The sequence below is a fragment of the Poromitra crassiceps genome, assembly GCF_964638095.1.
Source record: "Poromitra crassiceps genome assembly, chromosome: 5".
In the NCBI taxonomy this organism is placed as follows: domain Eukaryota; kingdom Metazoa; phylum Chordata; class Actinopteri; order Beryciformes; family Melamphaidae; genus Poromitra; species Poromitra crassiceps.
The window spans coordinates 35,942,282-35,962,580 of record NC_139642.1 but is presented as its reverse complement, the minus strand read 5'-3'; the positions used below and the strand labels follow the sequence as shown (position 1 = coordinate 35,962,580).

The following is a 20,299-nucleotide window of genomic DNA, read 5'->3' as shown; positions in this document are numbered from 1 at the left end:
AGGCTTCAAACATCGACCGCCTCAAAACGGGGAGTTCATGAATGTGACAAACACACACACACACACACACACACACACACACACACACACACACACACACACACACACACACACACACACAACTGGCTATTACCCCATCTGAAGATGAGTCATTCTCTAGTCATGCTGGTTGTCTGCAGGAAATTCAGGAAGTTCAGCTCAGTTTGGATTCTCAGCAACTTGCACTCTCAGATCCTCCTAAGGGTCGGCCATAGCCTGATATTCAGACTGAATTGTCAACTCATAAACTCATTTAGAACAGAACTGTGGAGTGGGCGTGGCTTTGAAGCTCTGGAGCCAGGCTAGGTCGGCCATGCTATTTTCTGACAATGGTTTATGCCATGTGCAAATTTACTGTATACATCGCTATACATTTCATTTTGAAGGTCCATTGCAATTGAAAAACAGTCAAAATTTTGATGTAAGATGTCAAAAGTGCAGTAAATTAATTTAGATATGAAGTCATTGAGATGAATAATGATGATGAATAATAATGATCACAATGTATAGCAAAATAATATTTATTTAGCCATAATTGAGCAGCACTAAATAGTCTGTTTCTCATAACAAACAGTGTTTGCTACACTGACAGATATAATAGTGTTTGAATGAAACTGGCCACCAAGCAGTGACTACATACTATAGAGTCAGTTTGTCATTGAAAACAGTTGAAGAATTCCTTCCATTGTTCACCATTCAGTCATTCTGTCACGCACGCACAAGCGCGCCAACACACATACACACACACACGCACGCACGCACAAACACAGTTAGTATCTCTCCAGTCTGTGTTCTGTTTAGTATCTTCTCTCTGCTTGTGTTTACTGCCTTCAAACAACACTAATATGATTATTGATTGAACTGCAACATCCCATAAACTGTCTCCATGGTGATGGTAACCAGCATCCTAGTCTAACCACAGGATGACATCTGGACAATGTTTGGATGGAGAGTTAGTTTCAGATTCGGCCAATTTAGATATAGACGTATGTTAGAGGAACATGGACGACTGGGTGGGAAGAGTTCACCCAAAACACTCTTTTATTGATCTTCTTTTTATAGAAAATGTATTTGCATTCCTCAGTTTTGGTTGAAGTTTTGTTCGAGGAGATTGCGATCTGTTGATCTCAAATGCCTGCGCCACTGTGAAACAACATCATCAACAATGCTAGCTTGACTGCTACACGCTGAAAACGATTGGATCTGGATTGTGCCTGCCTGGTACTTTCGGTGGCTGGTTGTAAAGGTAAACAGAGTCGCCCCCCCCCCCCCCCGCTATACTAGAGTGCCAGCCAGTATAGCCAGACTCTCCCCCGTTGTAGGGAGAGTCTGGAAAACGACTACTTTGGACGCAATCTGTCCAGTTTAAGCCATCACTTTAATGTGATTTTCTCCTTCATCGGCCTGCCTTGCCCCCACCCCAATGTGCGCGTCCCGTGCACAGCTGGCCACACACACACACACACACACACACACACACACACACCAAACAAACATGAGTTTCTTTCCCTCTCATGTGACTGCCTGCTTGATGTATTGTACGTCTGACTCACTATGGTGTGTGTGTGTGTGTGTGTTTTGAAAGAGGAGGATATCCTTAGTGCTAATCCTTATCCAAATGAGGTTCTATATTGCCATGTCATGAGAATGCAAATATTTGGTGTGTCACTGTCACAGGACATTATGGAATATACACATATACACACACAGACATGCATGTACACAGGCTACACACACACATTTGAAGTCATACACATAGAGATGAGGGCAGAGAGAGTACAGTATTTAGTGTTATTTAGGTAGAGTCAAAATAATGTGGATCACTGACTGGACACTCCAAGGACGTGTGTGTGTCCCTCATTTGGTCTATCTCTCATTACCAACTATTACCAACCACAGTACAGATATGCAGCCTTGGGAAGAAGCCACATGTGTAGTGTTGGCAGTGTGAAGCCTGCTTCCTGCTGCTGGGCTTCTTTGGTTACAACAGCTTTAGGTCTCTGCTTGGACTCCTCTATAGTTGTTTTCTCTCCAGTAATACAGACTGTACAGTAATGTTGGTGGTCCATTTAGATGAAGGATCCAGCGGCCCACCAACAGCACAGTAGTTCCTGACTGACTGTAGTTGTCACAGTGTCACAAGTCATAAAACACTGCTTTCTCCAGCATGTTTCCATGGTTTCAGACAGCCTGCCAATAAGACTAGTGACTGTGTCCCCACGGCCATTTCACGTTAGGTGGGTTTCCATCCACCTGGTTCTTTATGCACATTTTTTATTTGCGCATTTAAAAACTGAGTGAATATGCTGATTCAAAGACAAAGAAAAAATATATATAGCAAAAAAAGTTTTTGTGCCCCAAGCATTTTATTTGTTTGTTGCTATTTCAAGGTTTGTTCCTCCCTTCCCCAAAGTTGGGGGAGGTGGAAAAGTTGGTGTATCACAGTTTGATCATAACATACGACTCCAAAAGTGGCAGCAACAGACATTTTGTTTTGCACGCAATGATTGTGTCACCAGCGGTAAGTTTGAGCGCCCCGGTGTGAATAACGAGTGCAGCCATTCAAATTCTCACGGAAAAAAGTAAAGATCATTGTCATTGACGTCACTTGTGTCAAATGGGCGAGTGTGCACAGAATGAGTAGTGATATTCCAACCAAAGAAAGTGTTTGAAATGAGTGTTTACATGACAAAATGTTATCCGTCGAACAGATTATGAAAGGGTTACACCACCCCTCTCAAATGGGATGAAATGGGACGGTTTATTCTGAATGAGGTGGTTACATGAAACATTTTTATTCTGATTGGTCTAATAAACTGATTATTAGTGGAATAAAAGATGTAAACACAGCTAGGAGTGAGGACTTTACAGTAATCATGTCTAATGTCATAATGTCTTAAAAAATGAATGTGGTCATGATTGATTGATGTTAAAATACTACTATACGCAGCACCTTTAACAAGAACAAATAGTAAATGTGTCAGTTGTTGTGTGTGTGCAGGGGGATGGTGGTTCCATACGAGGGCCAGACCTACTCTGTGTTGAGGAGGCAGTGCCAGGAGAATGGCCGTCTGTTCGAAGACCCTCTGTTCCCTGCAGCCGACCAGTCACTCTTCTACCAGAGCAACCAAATCGGCCAAGTGACCTGGAAAAGACCTAAGGTGAGAGAGAGAGAGAGAGAGAGAGAGAGAGAGAGTGTGGAACTGTTCAAAGCGGTTTCAAACAGTGAAGGCATCCAAGCCGATTTAACCCAGACAGCTTTAGGATGTGTGTGTGTGTGTGTGTGTGTGTGTGTGTGTGTGTGTGTGTGTGTGTGTGTGTGTGTGTGTGTGTGTGAGTGTGAGTGTGAGTGTGAGTGTGTGTGTGCGCGCGCGCGCGTGCACTATCATTCCCACGACAGAATGTCAGGGAGAGGGGTACACTTTTTGTGTGTGTGCGAACAAACAGTGGACATTGTGAACAGTGGTTCAGCTTCACAGCAGGGAAGGAGAGAGAGAGGGAGGGGGGGGAGAGGAAGGAGGGGGTACCCACCATTTGAAAACACTGGCACCCACAAAATGATGGTTGATATCAAGTCCATTATGGATAACTATTAAAGTTAGCAGACGTGTACACGTGTACATACTGTACATACAAAATAGTTATGTTTTTGAGGATAGAAATGTAGGAAGCACATTTTTCCCTAAATGTATGAAACCTTTCACTTGTTAACATGGGAATTTGGAGAGCTCTATTCCAGACAAGAAATTCTCTGCAGATGTCAGGAAACTTTACAAATGAGTCATGTAACAGCAACACAACATACAAAATGCATTTTAGAACTTGTTTCACACAATTAGTACATTTTACTAATTGCAGTTTACAGCCCAGCTGGAGTGGAAAAACCAGACTGTTGTTCACCCCCTTAGAAAAACAACATGAACAAACCAGGAAGGAGGTCCACTTTTAGCTCATGGAGGCATCAGGCATGGCTCCCACTTGGTTATGGAAAGGCATGGAAAAGTCATGAATGTTAGGTCAGTAACTTCTTCAGTTTGGTAACGGTTCCCAGTGACACTGCTGTCCTGTCCCCGCTCTTCATACTGGAGATTGCTTTAGTTGGGGAGTGCCATTGCTAAACTCATTCAATCAGCTGACAGAGAGAGAGAGGAGAGAGGAGGGTGGGGAGGAGATGAGGAGGCTATAAGGACAGGAGAGGTTGGACTGAATTAGGGAGTGGAATTTCTGGACTTTATTCCCCCCAACCCACACACACACACACACACACACACACACACACACACACACACACACACCCCGGAATTCCATTCCAACACCCAGCGATCGATTTCTGTGTGTGTGTGCGTGTGTGTGTAAACTGAGCCTTTGCTCTTTGGATAACTGTTTGGACAGCCAAATCAGACATTGTCATATCTCTCTCTCTGTTAATTATAGAATATTGGTGCTTGAAGTCACAGCATTTCGATGGCGTCTTGCTTCTGTAATTGTATTTCTGGTTGAAACAGGATGTTGACATTAAAAGAGAGACAGACAGGCCGAAAGTGGGCGTGTTGGACCAGAACAAATATGGAAAGTGACTCAGTGCTTCACAATTGTTTTTAATCTTTTGCTTCACTAGTCCTGGTCTCTTCAAAATGAAGACATTCCTTTCAGCCACCAGGATGCAACTAGGAGAAGGAAAGAGGGTTTTTCAGTATTACATTGCCATGTTGCCACTCGTGTCACTGTGAGTTGTGAAGTTGCAGGCTTTATGTGATGGGAGAGACCGAGAGGAGTTATTTTGTGTATGCCTACTGGTACACCAGAATTCTGATCAAATAAAATACAGGATACATTTTAGTTCCATAGACAGACATTTATTGGTGAATGTTATTAGTTTCCAGGGCCACTATTGCCACCGTGGGTGTGTTTTTCTTTGGCTGCTAGTTCAGTGAGTTTTGGTCGTAGGTGTAGATAAGACTAATACCATTGGAATCTGTGGATTCTTACCACGGCCACTGTGGCAATAGTTTTGCAGCGGTAGTGCCCTTGTGTTGGAGTTTAGTAAAGTAGGTTTGATTTAAATAGCATCATCTTAAAGAGCTGGTGAGTGCCCCTTTATCATATTCAAGGAATTTCGACAAATTTAATAATTTTGAGTATTCATAATTTAAGGATTATGAATACGGAAAGGAGTATGAATGCTAGTAAATCAAAGCTACTAAAGACGTTTTTCATTTTATTGCGACGAAAGAATAATGTGTTCATATTTCACATCTCTGTTTTCAGGTGGAAATGTGAGTGTACCTGTAGTAGGGCATAGGTGTGTGCAGCAGCAATAGGTTATCAGTCACTGTTAAACAAACAGACAGACAGAATCCAAACACACCCAAACAATAAAGGAGACTATCCATTAGCTGAAATATGCTCTGTTTTAAAACAATCCCCTTTCAACCTTCTGTCCAAGCCAGGTTTCTGTTCAGCCAAGTTCATTAGAGGCTTTGCACTCATGTCACAAATCCTGCAATCAAAGAGAGCCATTGCAGAATTAGCTCAGCACGGAATCATGGGAAAATATACCTACTGTATAATAACCGAGGGGGCAGTTTTACTGTACTTAGTAGCAAAAACTGCAATTCCTCGAATGGACACTTGAGGCTGGCTGCAAGAGCGAGTTAATCCTCGTTCACCCCCATGTTAAAATGCCCGTCTTTACATCCGTAAATATACATGTTTATAGCCTGGTTAAAAAAAAGTTTTGGTCTTATAGCTAACTTCACCTTTCATGACAACTATGGGGGTGAATTTTTATATAACTCACCTCAGGTGAGTCACCTGTTTAGAGTAAAATAGATAGAAAAGATCTCGGCTCTGTCATTTGGCTGATCTTAGCATGTATTAACAAAGACATCCCAGCAACTTTGTGTTAAAGTCCACTCCTTAAAAGCTTTGTAATCTTTTCATCAACAACATTTCAACATTAGACATCAGTGGAGCATGTTGTTAGGAGGTGAAACAGTTATTAGGAAACAAACTGAGTGTCATGGCAATGTGTAATGGAAGGGTACAGTAAAGAGAGGGTGGGAGGGTTTGGCATGTGATGTGACAGCCTGTTATGATGTTGAAATGATACTGGTGCTTATAGTCAAACAAGACAAGAACACTTGTCATAACTGGTACTATATAAAGCCCCCATCACCACAGCTTAAATCACACTTGTGCAGTCATCACTCACCTTGTGTCAGCATCACGCATTCATCCAGCATCTCCAGAGCAAAAAGCTTCATCCCACCACCTCCCAGTGGTTAGCATCAGAGAGTGGTTAGCATCAGAGAGAGAGAGAGAGAGAGAGAGAGAGAGAGAGAGAGAGAGAGAGAGAGAGAGAGAGAGAGAGAGAGAGAGAGAGAGAGAGAGAGAGAGAGAGAGAGAGAGAGAGAGAGAGAGAGAGAGAGAGAGATATGAATGGCAGTTTTTGTGTGGAAAAAAAGTACATTTTCAAACCTTTTTATATTTTACTTTCAACACTTCATTGGAAGTGTTTAATTAATTTAATTGCAGTGAAAACATGTTGAGAAATGGGGAAAACAGATCCACCCAGGCTATTTCTCCACTCCCTGGGACGAACCGTGTGTGTGTGTGTGCGCGCGTGTGTGTGTGTGTGTGTGTGTGTGTCTGTGTGTGTCAAGTCAAGTCAAGTCAAATTTATTTATATAGCACCTTTCATACACAAAGGCAATTCAAGGTGCTTTACAAAAAAATAATTGAAAAAACAAGCAGCAAAGCAATGCATATATAAAAAACACAGCCAACAGTTTTAGTTAGAATATATACCGTACTCAAATTAACAAACATGAAACATTATTTCTGTTTTAAATAAGTTACAAGGCATTCTTCAGTATTATTAAAATTAAAATTACAGGCCGAATACAGGTTTATTCTGCCGGGCTGGAGAGAGGCAGTAGTTTAGTAGCAGTTAAAGGCAAGAGTAAACATAAAGGTCTTTAGCTTGGATTTAAAAATAGGCAGAGTAGGGGCAGATCTAATGTGTTCAGGGAGTTTGTTCCAGTTATGAGAGGCATAGTGGGAGAACGCGGCTTCACCATGTTTTGATTTGGTCCTCGGGACAATTAGTAGACCAGTGCCTGAAGATCTCAGGGATCTGGATGGTTCATAGTGTAGAAGCATTTCAGAGATGTAGTGTGGGCCTGACCCGTTGAGAGATTTGTAAACTATTAGCAGAATTTTAAAGTCTATTCTAAGATTTACTGGCAGCCAATGCAGGGATTTGAGAACTGGTGTAATGTGTTCAGCTTTCTTGGTTCTTGTTAGAACTCTAGCAGCCGCATTCTGAATGAGCTGTAGTTGTTTAATAGCTTTTTTGGGAAGACCATTGAAAAGACTGTTGCAGTAGTCTAGCCTGCTAGAAATGAAAGCATGAATTAGTTTTTCAAGATCTTGTTTGGACATATAGCCTCTAATCCTTGCTATATTTGTGTCTGTGTGTATATATAGACTGAACATGGCGTGTACATCCATGCCTGTATATTTAAAACATCATATACCTCTGTCCCAGCATGCTTAGTGATCTTCCAGGGTGTGTGTGGTTGGTTTATCTCGGCTCTGTCATTTGGCTGCTCTGCCCTGTATGTATGTCCTGTAGTTTGGTTTCCTTTGAAGATATGGAAGCCATTTCTCCTCTAGTGGAAGTTATTTCTAAACCTTTATTTACCTTATGAAGGTTGACTGAGCAGCACGCTTGCTCAAGATTCAAGATTTTTATTGTCACTCCGTAGTACAAGTATCACGTGTGAAATTCTTGTGCTGTAGACTCCGTTACAACATAGTGCAAATAGCAGTATAACAGTGCAAAATAACAGGGCATATAGATGCAGTAAAACAAGAGAAACAACAAGCAATAACAGTAAACTTTTCCTTTTCTTTTCTAGCATAGACACCTGCTCTCTTCTCTTCCTGCTTCAAATCCATACAGTAGCAGATATTCCCACCTGGCAGCTGCCCGGTACAACCACAGTCCTCTGCTGTCAGCCACTGAGCAGCTCCACTGCAGCAGTTATGGGTTAAGTGTCTTGCTCAAGGGCACCACAATAGTTTACAGTAAAGCAGAGAGGGATTGAAGAGGCGTGGGGCACAGTGTGAAGCTGGGTGGGAGTTAGTGATCTTGTATTTGGAGACAGAAGAAAATGCCACTTCTATAGTTTGTGGATATTAGTGGGATTTTTGGCCAGTCTAAAAGGGGCTTTAGAGCCACCCAGCCCTCCACCACACCCAACTATTAGTGGGCAGACATCCCCCCTCTCTAAACCAGTCTCTCTCTCCCTCTCCCTCTCTCTCTCTCTCTCTCTCTCTCTCTCTCTCTCTCTCGCAATTCAAATTCAATTCAAAAAGGGCTTTGTGGCATGATAAGGTGCATCTTACTCACACTTAGTAATTACAAAAAACAAACGGAAAAACAAAAAGACATTTTGTTACCCAGTCTCTCTCTCTCTCTCTCTCTCTCTCTCTCTCTCTCGCTCTCTCTCTCTCTGTAAATTCAGAGGTTTCAATAAAGAAAATAGAGTCAAGAGCCCAAATGAACAATGTGTCAATCCCCAACAATGATGTAATCCAATGATGTAATCACCGTCACGGCCAATCCGAAACAGTTATGTCACGTGTCATTGAAAGTCATACAGCGCAGTGGTGAGATGCATAATTTCATCAAATCCAATCAGCTGAACTGAAATGCTAATTGTCCGTGTCAATGTATTTTTATGTATGTATTACTTTTGCATTTTATATTTGATGATGTTTTTTTGTGTATGTATTTCGGGGTGTATTTGAATGTAAAAGCCTCCTGTGGACAGGTTTTGAAAATTAGCGTTCCGCTACAAACACTAAACACAGTGCATCTGGTCATTGTGCATACATCATGTGACATTTCTAATGCTCTGTGTCCATATCGCATAAAATCAAATAAAACAATTCCCCTCATGGAAATCGCTTAAACAGGGAGCAATCTCATACTAGAAGAAGGAAATGGAGTGTAATTATTTGACAATGCAGTCAGGCTACCAGAAACCTCTACTCTGCTTCTTAAATAGCTGAGTCATGAATTGCCAGATAGTGTAACACTTGTTTGTTATAGACTGATGACAAGGCAAAGACCTTCAACAGACAGAAGCTCTATTCAACAAAGATATTATATTATATTTGATACAGGGAGACCATCTTGGTGAGTTTCTTTAAGATAACAGTTGTCTGGGTGAACAAAACCAGTTCAGGCTGGCTCTTATCTCTCTCAGAACAGCAGTTCCCACAGAGACACAGAGAGAGTATATTCTATTAAAGAAATATGTTGTAATATATATATGTTATAATATATATTATATATTATTATCTAAAAATAATTATGAACATTGTCATTATTTCTCAATTCTCATTCAACACTAATTGTAATTGCACACCCTGACGAAGGTCTGTTTGACCGAAACATGTTGGTGTTTCAATTCATTATGAATTAAGCCTATAATAAAGCTTTTTTAACTTTGCTAGAAGAAGTGCCTTGGTCCTCCCGTCTTTTTTTACACTATTATGTCCCTTTGACCAAAGAGCACCTTCTATTTTAACCATTTGAAACGCTGCAGCCCTCCTTTTGTTTCTTTATGTTATAATATATATATGTTATAATATATATTATATATTATTATCTAAAAATAATTATGAACATTGTCATTATTTCTCAATTCTCATTCAACACTAATTGTAATTGCCTTTACCCCCCACCTCCATCCTCTCTAGGAGCTATGCAGCGACCCCCATCTGTTTGTGGATGGCATCAGTGCCCACGACCTGCACCAGGGCCAACTGGGGAACTGCTGGTTTGTGGCTGCCTGCTCCAGTCTGGCCTCCAGAGAGGCACTATGGCAGAAGGTAAGAGACAGAGAGAGAATATTACATGGTTCCTAAATGGTTCATGTTCAATTGATTCAACTTACTGTAATAATACAAGTTATGTGTTTAGAGCATCCCATTATCTCAAAGTTTTGTTTTTGCTGTTGTTCAACTGCTTTGGCATTGTAATGATTGCAATGAAAATGTGAATTTACTTTGCATTGAGAGAGAGAGAGATAGAGGGGGAAGGAAGGAAGGAAGGAAGGAAGGAAGGACAGAGAAAGAAAATGTGTTATTACAGGGTGGTAACTGGGTGTGAGCACATGTTGACTCTGGCATGTGTGTGTTGGGGGTGGGGTGTGTGTGTGTGTGTGTGTGTGTGTGTGTGTGTGTGTGTGTGTGTGTGTGTGTGTGTGTGTGTGTGTGTGTGTGTAATATGTCTCAAAGCACAATACAAGTGATGTTCCAATAGAATACATTTAGAAGAGGTCCAGACTCCAGAGCCTCCCCACCTTACCTCACACACGTCACTTGTAGTTTTCTGAGACACAATAGCCGTGTTCAGAATGGTTCACACATTCACACACTCATAGTCCCCAAGTAGTGTTAACACGTTCACTGCCGTGGACGAGATATCTCGTCAAGCAGAAACCAACGGTTGACGGTGGGACGTGGATCTAACCCTTTTACATCTCCTATAAAAATATTGGAGCCACCGAACGTGTACAACCCATTCCACCGACCCACTAAGTGGCGACAGTGCTCTCCAGAGTAGAAAAAGCCGAGCCAAAACTGCAGGGGAAAGCGCGAGGAAACCATTCTCATACTGTAGAATGGTTTGGCGAAAACGCTTTCGCGCTGGCGCACAACGGTGGCGCACAACGGTGGGGGGTTCCAAAAATAGACTGGGTGCACACTTTGAAACACGCAGCATAAATAAGCCCAGAATCGCAAAAGCTTCATCAAAGCTCTCAACCGAAACCCCAAGAAACGAGCGAGCCCATCCAGACTCGCCCGACGAGGGGCAGCCAGGCAGCAGACAGGCAGCAGCAACTCGCTTGTGACACACCCGCTGCAGAGCAAAGGAGGGAGGAGGAGAACGCCCACGGAGGGAGGAGTTTGAAGGAGAGGGGGGTTTCCTGCTGTTATGGAGGAAATTACTGTTCAAAACTATTGTTTAGATGTCTGACGTCTTACTGATGCGAAAAATAAATGGTTAAAGTGACTGTTCTATCGAATTTCACAAAAAGCCATTTATCTCAGCTTAAATTTTCAGACGCTGAAACCATGCTGTATTCAACTGCTAATGCTTACATAACTACTAACTCTACAAACTAACTCTTTTAGACAGAGAAAGCACACATTCTATTAGTTCTTTTGAGATATTTTGTATTCACAAAATCCTAGCAGAAAATAATCCTCGGCTCTTGAAAGATGAGCCAGAATCCTCAAAAAAAAACCTTGGCAGAAGCTACCTACAGTAAAAAAAAAACAGTTGGCAGTGAATGTGTTAATAATGATGTAAGGGTTAATGCACGAAAAGTAGTGTTAATAATAATGTAAGGGTTAATGCACGACAAGGTGTCCATTATCAGAAATGATTGGACGACGTGCAGGAGGTGTGAACCATGGCCAACTGAAGATGGTCCCCGGGCTCTGTACACTGAAAGCTACCCACTGCTCCTGGCTGCCCCCTGGAGGAATGACTTGTGTCTGTGTGCCGCCACCCACACATGTGTGCATGCAGTGTGGTGATTTGTGACAATGGAAACGCACATCCAAACCCAAAAAGGGGCAGGTGCTGAGCTGAACTGGAAAAATAATAAAACCGCTCGCACACTGCAGGGCTCCGTTTCAGGGATTTATTGCACCAAATAGTGTCAGAGTGACGTTTCCAGCATGACGCTCTTCATCAGACTAAACAGTCTGAAATCCCTGAAACGGAGCCCTGCAGTGTGCAAGCAGTTGTATTATTTTTGTACTTGTCTTTATAGAAAGCAGAATATTCCTAATGAGTGCCCTTATAATGCAGTTATATAAAGTGTTGCCATTACATCTTATATTTATATTCAGGCATTTAGCAGGTGCACTTATCCAGTTACAGTCTTGAGCTGGTACTGTAGGGGGGTTCAGTGTCTTGCTCAAAGGCACTTCAACCGAACACTTGGCAGTTGAACCTGTGACCTTTTGGTTAGTACAGAACGGTCAGTAGGTCACCCCGCTGCCTGGTTGTGTGGTTGGTTGGCTGTAGTCTACATATTCTAAACATGTTGAGAATACACTACTGTGGAAGTGAGTTACTAGTAGTCTATTCATCGTGTGTGTGTGTGTGTGTGTGTGTGTGTGTGTGTGTGTGTGTGTGTGTGTGTGTGTGTGTGTGTGTGTGTGTGTGCACGCGCGCCTGAGCAAGATTCAAGATTCAATCAATTTATTGCCATGTCAACAAAGTTGATAGGAATTTGTCTTGGTTCGCTCTCAGACAAAAAAGACAAGACAGTGCAGCAGCACACCATATACACACAATAACGCAAGAACAAAATAACATTCAGGAACAGTATCCAGCAGCATCGTAGTCAGCAGTATTGCATACAGTTTAAAGTGCAATAGGTCAGACATAATCAATGAATCAGTGCAAGTTCACATGTCTAGGAGGTAGGTGCTATCTCTGAAGCAAGATGTTTTGCTCTTGATGCTTCTGTATCTCCTGCCTGATGGGAGGAGATTAAAGAGGTAGTGTGCCGGATGAGAGTTGTCTGCTATGATTTTTTTTAGCCTTCCTGATTATTCTTGTGGAAAAGAGTGATCATGCGCGCGTGCTAGACTACAGCCTCTCTGCTGCCTCACCGGGGCGGCTGGTCGTCTTGACACCCATCACTCGTCCACAAAACAAACAAACGCTGGGTCTGAAACACTTCTATCAGCAGCTCCAAGACACGCTCAGTCTGAAAGATGTCCTGGCAGAATTTTAGGCAAACTACATGGGCAGTTTTGCATGCCCAGACATAAGGATTTTATTTTTTATCTTATAACTAAGATAAACATCCCTGCACTGACAATATATGCAAACTGTAAACATTTTGAGGCAGCTCAGCTGGTAAAGTTACCAAAGATGCCAACAACCATAACAGTATGTTTATTGGTACCAATAACGTTTTCCCTTTCCCCATTATACTTTCAATTCTTATAGATGGCAACATAATCCATATTGATGTTGATCACTGTCCCTAGTGAAGCAATATTGACCCTCTGATTTACCCCAGTAAAGTTTCCCTTTTCAGAGTAAACTCCACTGCAACAGAGAGCCTAGATAGATAACAGACATCTTACTGGCAGGATTGGGCTCAGGCAGCTGAGGTCCAGGAAAGTTTGACTGGAAACAAAATAAGAGCTATTGTAACTGTTACCATGACATGCTGCCTGGGAGCTGGCCTCGCTGTTTGTTCACTCCCCTCCAACTTAAACAGAGAGAGACAAAGAGAGACAGAAATACAGAGAGAGAGACAGAGAAATGCAGAGAGAGAGAGAGAGCTGAATACAGAGAGAGAGACCGAGGATCTGCAGTTTTCCTCAACGGAGCAGGACTGAGTCTCATAGGAAACAGCTGTTATGTTGTAGCCAGTGTTCAGGATGGACTCAATGTCCCCCAGAGAGGAAACCCCCAGCACCACTAGTAGTGTAACCTCTTATGATGCCCAGATAGAGGGATGAGAGAGGTTAGAGGAGCGGGCTTTTGACTGGAAGGTTGCCAGTGTGAATCCCTGCACTGACGAGGAAGCTCTGGCTGAGGAAATACAAGTGAAAAGGAGCATGCATGCTCAAAGTGTGATGGTAAAACTGACAGCGTTGTTGTTGTGAGTGTGATAAGGCTTGGTCCCTGGAGACTGCACGAGTCTGGTAGGTTGATAATGTGGAACAACAGAGATTCATGTAAGTGTCAGAGGCAGCCAGCCAACCAGCACTAATTATTAGGTAACACTTTTCTTTGATTGTGTAACCCATTCAAGCATTCAACCCATGCAATCAGAAACGCATTATAAGCACATAGTGAATGCCAAAAGTTAATACAATGTTTCCTCTTGCCACTATGATGTAATTCTAATTTATAATATGTAATTATCCTCTGTTAATAAGTTAATATTTTTGTGTAATATAATGAGTTGTCAATTGTCCGGTAAAATCAAATAAATACATTTGAACAAAGATGAATTTTGAAGCACAATTAAAGTTATTAGTTGTTCCAGTTAAAGCAAGTGGGTGATGGTGTTACCATGGGAAACGGCATCATCCTATCTCTCCTCTGGTACAATCTCATTAATGGCTGTCTCCCTATCTGCCTCTCTCGTTAATTTATTGATTTGATTGATTTAGCAGAAACAGTTTTGCCAAAGCAGAATACAAAATGGGAATTCTCAAGCCCCACAAACAACACTTCAAACCATATGATGAACTATTTAGCTTCCTCAGTATCCTGCATCGCTCTCTCTCACTCTCTCCTTTGCTCTCTGTTTCTCTCCCTTCACTGTTTCTCTCTCGTTCTCACTCAGCCTCTTTTTCTTTCTTCTCTCTCATCTACTTCCACCTCTTTACACCGTCTCGTCTTCGTGATAACTGAGTAATTGGGTTTATTATGGAGAGAGATGGATCAAGAGAGGGGGGAGAGATTTTTGATCCTGTGTGCCTATTGATTGTCCTACAGGATGACAGCAATTAACTCCCCTCCTCCTCTCTCCTCTCCTACCTTACTCTCAGCTCCCTTCCCTCTCTTTTTCCTCCCCTCCTTTACCCTCACCCCTCCCTCCCCTGACCAATAATCAGCAGCAGCAATGAGAGCACACAGAGACCCATATTAGCTTTCAGTCGATATTTAATAGATGTCTCTCTATTGATCTGTGTTTTGTGTCATGTACTGTGAATATGTGATAGTCCATCCACTGCTACATGTTGTTTTGGACCTACCTGTTGCTGATTTCAACAATGAAAGTATCTAGAAAAGAAACCACCACCAACAATGACAACAACAATGACAACAACAACAGCACTATGTTCTTGTATATCTCAAATGCAGCTAGGGTATAAAGTTAAAAACAAAACAAAAAAACAACCCATTCCTATACACGTATCCATATATTCAGCGGATCAGTTTTATTCCTTTTCTATTGGCCATGTTTGTATCCTCATACCTGTTGGGAATTCCACTGTAGTGAAAAGGTAATCACGTTTCTTAAAGTTCAGTTATGAGGTTAGAGTTATGAATTAGAGTTATGAGGTATGAGCTTTCAATGTCATGGTCACCAAATTGTATTGCCAAAGAAAAAAAAATCTTCGTATTTCCTGATCTTTGACATACTGTAGCAAAAGGAAACCTGCAGGTGTACATGAGGATAGGCAGCAGTTTTGTGTGCTTAGTATTTAATGAATTCATAGTTTTGTCTTGACTTAGCTTTTGAGATTTTGCAAAAAGGGAAGAGTTGGATTGGTGAAAGAAAGCTAGGAAATTGTATATTCCTCTGATTTATGGAAAAGCTGAATCATTGTAGATGTAATGCTTTCACTCAACAACAGTCTGGCATTTTTTTATTTTATAAATTCACCAATCAAAGAAAATATGAATAACATTTCCCAACCCTGGCCTGCAATGCTTTTCTGGCGACAAGGATTCCAATGCCAAGAAGTGAAAAGTCAGTGCTCTGGGGTGAACTCCACTGTGCAGCTGAGGTTTGTTGGCTCCGCCCCTTCCTTGAAGGCAAACAGGAAGTACATGACCTTCCTGACCTTGGCCAGGTCCGCGATCCTCTCCCCAAACTCCTGCATGTCCGCCTCCAGACACTTGAGCGGCGAATCCTTCGCATCGCCGGCGTTGCGCCAAAAGGTCCCGACGGGCTCCATGAGCTGGCGGGTCATGAGGTTGGTGAGGTCGGGGGTCCAGAGCTGGGAGATGCCGGTGACGGTGACACGGCCGTGGCCGCTCAGTGACACGTGCCAGCAGGAGAAGGCCAGCTCCTGGATGGAGAAGTCCAGACGGTACATGGCCTCATGGGGCAGCAGCAGGCGCTCACCATCCTGACGCTTCTGACCGGACCGCTGCAGAGCCGCCGCGCGGAGACGCATCACCTGGAGTGCAAGAAGCAGATAATATTATTATGAGAGAGAGAGAGAGAGAGAGAGAGAGAGAGAGAGAGAGGGAGAGAGAGAGGCAGGAGAGAAACTGACAGACAGGGCAATAGAAAGAGGAAGAGATAGACAAGAAAAAAATACAAATTGCTGGAGAAGAGAAGTGGTGGTTTTACATAAAGTATGTTGTCCTATATATATATATATATATATATATATATATATATATATATATATATATATATATATATATATATATATATATATATATATATATATATATATATATATAAAATACATACCGGTACATACATACATACATACATACACATGGTTTTAGATAAAGTATGTTGTCCTATATATATATATATATATATATATATATATATATATATATATATATATATATATATATATATATATAAACACACATAATATATATAATGCACACCTTATCGCATAAGGTGTGCATTTACATGCTCCACAGTATGTGATCAGAATTAAAGTTCCGGACATGCACAAAATACAGAGCCCTCACAGACAATCCCTCCCCCCCCCCCCCCCCAAGTAAAACAAAACATATCACAGTCACCACTAATCAGAATAACAATGGATGAAAAGAGGACATTCTTTCATCAATAACATGCAGATCTGAAAGCGGTGATATCCAGCAGAGACTCACCTCTGTCAGGGAAGCATCCTCTCTGAAGCTCAACACCATGGCCTTGGAGGGGGCATTGGCCTTGTCCGTGTCCGCCTTCGAAGTCATAGTCCTGGGGTAGGGGAGAGGTCACGGCCTGCCTGTCTGGATGGATGTTGTGCTGGATGGGGTTCGCACAGAGTTTATCTCTCTCTCTCTAATCAAACTGCTCTCTCTCGCTCTCCTTCACGGTCTCTTATATGCCAACTCTCTCGCTCCCTCCCACTCTCCTACTATTTCCATCACAGTTCACATGTCTCACTTATATATCCCCACATCTTTCTCTCTCTCTCTCTCTCCCTCTCTCCCTCTCTGTCTCTCTCTCTCTCTCTCTGGCTCTCTCCCCCCCTCTCTCTCTCCCCCCCTCTCTCTCTCCCCAGAGGGCAGTAGGGTTGGGACTCTATTGATTGGTATAGGTTGAGGCGATGTCTCGTCATAGACGCTGGGTTAGCTGGCTCAGCCTGGCTGGGGGCGTGGTCAGGTTGGGGTAAATTCCCCGTTCTATCCATTCAGCAAAGTTAGAATTTAGCTGATAGCCCAGCCCAGGCAGACACGATCGGGGATTTAACCACCGCAGTAAACGCACATCTGAGCAGACATCTTGTGGTCTGCTCTAGAACCCCCAAACCTGTAGTTTAGAGCTGCAGCACCGTCCTTTGGTGAGTCATCCCATTGAGATATATCGGCGGTTTTACCCCACTCGCCAGCCGTATAACATTTTGTGGGCGTTCCCACACATGCCGACTGTCTCTATGCCACATAGAGTGAGAGAGGATGGGATGGAGGGGTGGGGAATGGGATCAATACAAAACCAATATCAGTCAGTGTAATTAGCTGTTTTCTCTTGTCCTATCAAGCTTATTCCAATCCAGTTCAAGGCATCCAGCCATCCAACCAATGCCTTAAACTTACACTACCATGAAATACTTCTGAACATTACTAAAGCCGTTAGTGTGTCTGAATTATTATGTTTTTCGTCTAGCTGTAAGCTAAAACCTGCAACATTTCTGCCTCACAGTAAGATAATTTGACTTGGATGTCATGGTTTGTTTGTTTGTAGCCTAGTGGTGTGAGCTGTGAGGATGTTTGAGTGTACTAGGCAACAGGAGGCAGCAATGACGTATGACAGGGAACTGGGAGTTTCCTAAGGGCTTCTGGGAGCTTGACTAGTCATAGCTCAATGGATCGCTTATTTAAATTACACTCTACTGTGTGTGTGTGTGTGTGTGTGTGTGTGTGTGTGTGTGTGTGTGTGTGTGTGTGTGTGTGTGCGTGTGCGTGCGTGCGTGCGTGCGTGCGTTGCGTGTGTGTCAGTGGATCTTGCCGTTAGTGTGTGTACCAGGGGGATTTCAGCATAGGATGAGGGTGGATGGCATTCCCTTGTTAACAAAAACTACCTTCGTCATCAAAAAGCTTTTTCCAGCCAAACCCAGTGAGTGCTCACAAATGCATGTGTGTTTTTAGCATATTGTCACTTGTATCTCCCAAATATATATATATATAATTTAATTAAGATAAACTCTTAATTTCAGGTTGACTAACATGTGTTGTTGAGTTTATCCGGTGTTTTTAAGGCGTTTATAAGCCCAAGTGGTTGTGCCATTTCTTAACCAGTAGAAGACCATGCAGTCCTACAACAGATGGTTGATGATAGTAAGGGATGTAGAGGAGGGTAAATCCATCTAACCCACCTTTTATTTTCAGAATACGGCTTACTCACCCTTTTTAGGCTGACCCTGAGTTTCCCCTTAAATGTTCTCTTCAAGTGATACTTTCTTAGATTTCAGTTTTGTTCTCTTGCGTGACACCTATGGCGATGAGTGGTAATTGCAGGTGAGATCCAAACTGTTGTATGTGACATTAGTCAGCTTGTTCGGCCATAGTAATAGTAAGCACCCGTAATGCTAGCAGATACAGGGAAAAAAGTAGCTTGTTATCCTACAGTACTTCACACAATAGTTGTCTGGAACCTACGGTAACAAACACAGAGTGATTCTATTGCGTTAGATCCACCCACCCGGTGTGTCACCACACACACACACACACACACACACACACACACACACACACACACACACACACACACACACACACACACACACACACACACACACACACACACACACACACACACACACACACACACACACACACACACACACACACACACACACACACACACACACACACACACACACACACACACACACACACAAGTTCACAAATGCTGCAATACTGAAAATGCTAAGACTTCAATCAATTTAATTGGCCGTAGGCTCAATCACCATTGTGTTAACTCACTATCAGATATATAGCGACTTAACAGACATTTATTTACAGGAACGTTTTTGAGATTATCACTCTTAAGTGGCTTTGGCTTCAAATGTAGAAAGTTTTTCTTTTGCAAACTGTACAACACATCCATGTTCTGTATCTGCTCATTCCAACACTTCATTCAAGCTCCAGCTGTGTCATGGCAAATTTAATCTACCTATGTTTTATGCTCATTTAATGTACTTGCAAAACATCAATGCTTTTATATTGTATTACACGCTAATATGTCTTTATAATACATTATACATTTTATACTTATTCTACATTTATATTTCATTTCTAACATATAATAAATGTTTATGCTTATTCTCATATTCAGTGTGTTGTGTAACCAGCTGACTTTTTTCTCCCACTTGGGGATTTTCATATAAGTTACAATGAAAACAGCCAAGAGACTACTAGACCATCCTTCTACTTAATTACCCTCACATGTTGCTCGGATACCGATAGGACATTTCCCCAGCCATTTGTGTATTGCCAAGATCATGTAGAACCCATTGTCAGGGGAAAACTTATATCATTCTGTATCACTCCTAACCCGGAGGACCGTCTCCTCACTATGTACACTGTATGTACTGTATCTATTCATTATGATTCATTACACTTATTGAGATCTTATTAGAATCATGTGCTCAGCCAGACCTGATTTCATGTTGTATAGGTCTGTGTCCCCATTGACTCATTGTGTAAGCCACTTCTGCATTGTAATGATCATGTATGTATGATCATGTACATTATGATGTATTCGGTGAACCCTTGACCGGCTGAACTTCCCCTGGTTCTGTATCGGATGTACTGTATGCCCATATATGGTCATTGTATACTCTTTATTGAGATCATGTGACTGCTGACTATTGAATATTGCTGTGCTGTCGATTAATTGCATTATCTCATGTGTATTGCTGTATTGTATGGTTTAGGGATGTTCATTTTGAACAATTTCCATAATCGAAAATCGGGAAAATTAACGATCAATTATCGATTATCGATAGCGTAATAATAATAATAATTATATATATATATATATATATATATATATATATACAGTATATATATATATATATTTGTTACTGTGGTCTGGTAATAACGTTGCGCATTCTCGGCCAGCTATAATGGCGATGCCGCTGTGTAGTAAGAATATCAGACACTAGCGCTGTGGCCAGGTAAACAAACATGTTACATGTCAGGTTACATGATGTAAGGCAATCAGCGTCTTCCAGCTTAGGTGACAGCACAAGAGTCAAA

General features: G+C 42.0%; 2 protein-coding genes across 2 annotated transcripts in view; one reads left to right on the top strand and one right to left on the bottom strand.

The window, feature by feature from the left end:
* Nucleotides 1-20,299, top strand: part of LOC310777299 (calpain-5-like) — a 43,275-nt gene that overhangs the window by 11,149 nt on the left and 11,827 nt on the right. The window contains exons 2-3 of the mRNA XM_083637611.1: nucleotides 3,041-3,200; nucleotides 9,817-9,948. Of these exons, the coding sequence (XP_083493737.1) occupies nucleotides 3,045-3,200; nucleotides 9,817-9,948 (288 nt within the window). The 5' untranslated portion in view covers nucleotides 3,041-3,044. The remainder of the gene's footprint in view (nucleotides 1-3,040; nucleotides 3,201-9,816; nucleotides 9,949-20,299) is intronic.
* Nucleotides 15,589-16,789, bottom strand: ompa (olfactory marker protein a; the record flags this gene model as incomplete). The annotated part of the gene is made up of 2 exons (XM_083637689.1): nucleotides 15,589-16,020; nucleotides 16,703-16,789. 2 exons carry the CDS (start codon nucleotides 16,787-16,789, stop codon nucleotides 15,589-15,591), a joined length of 519 nt encoding a protein of 172 aa, XP_083493815.1.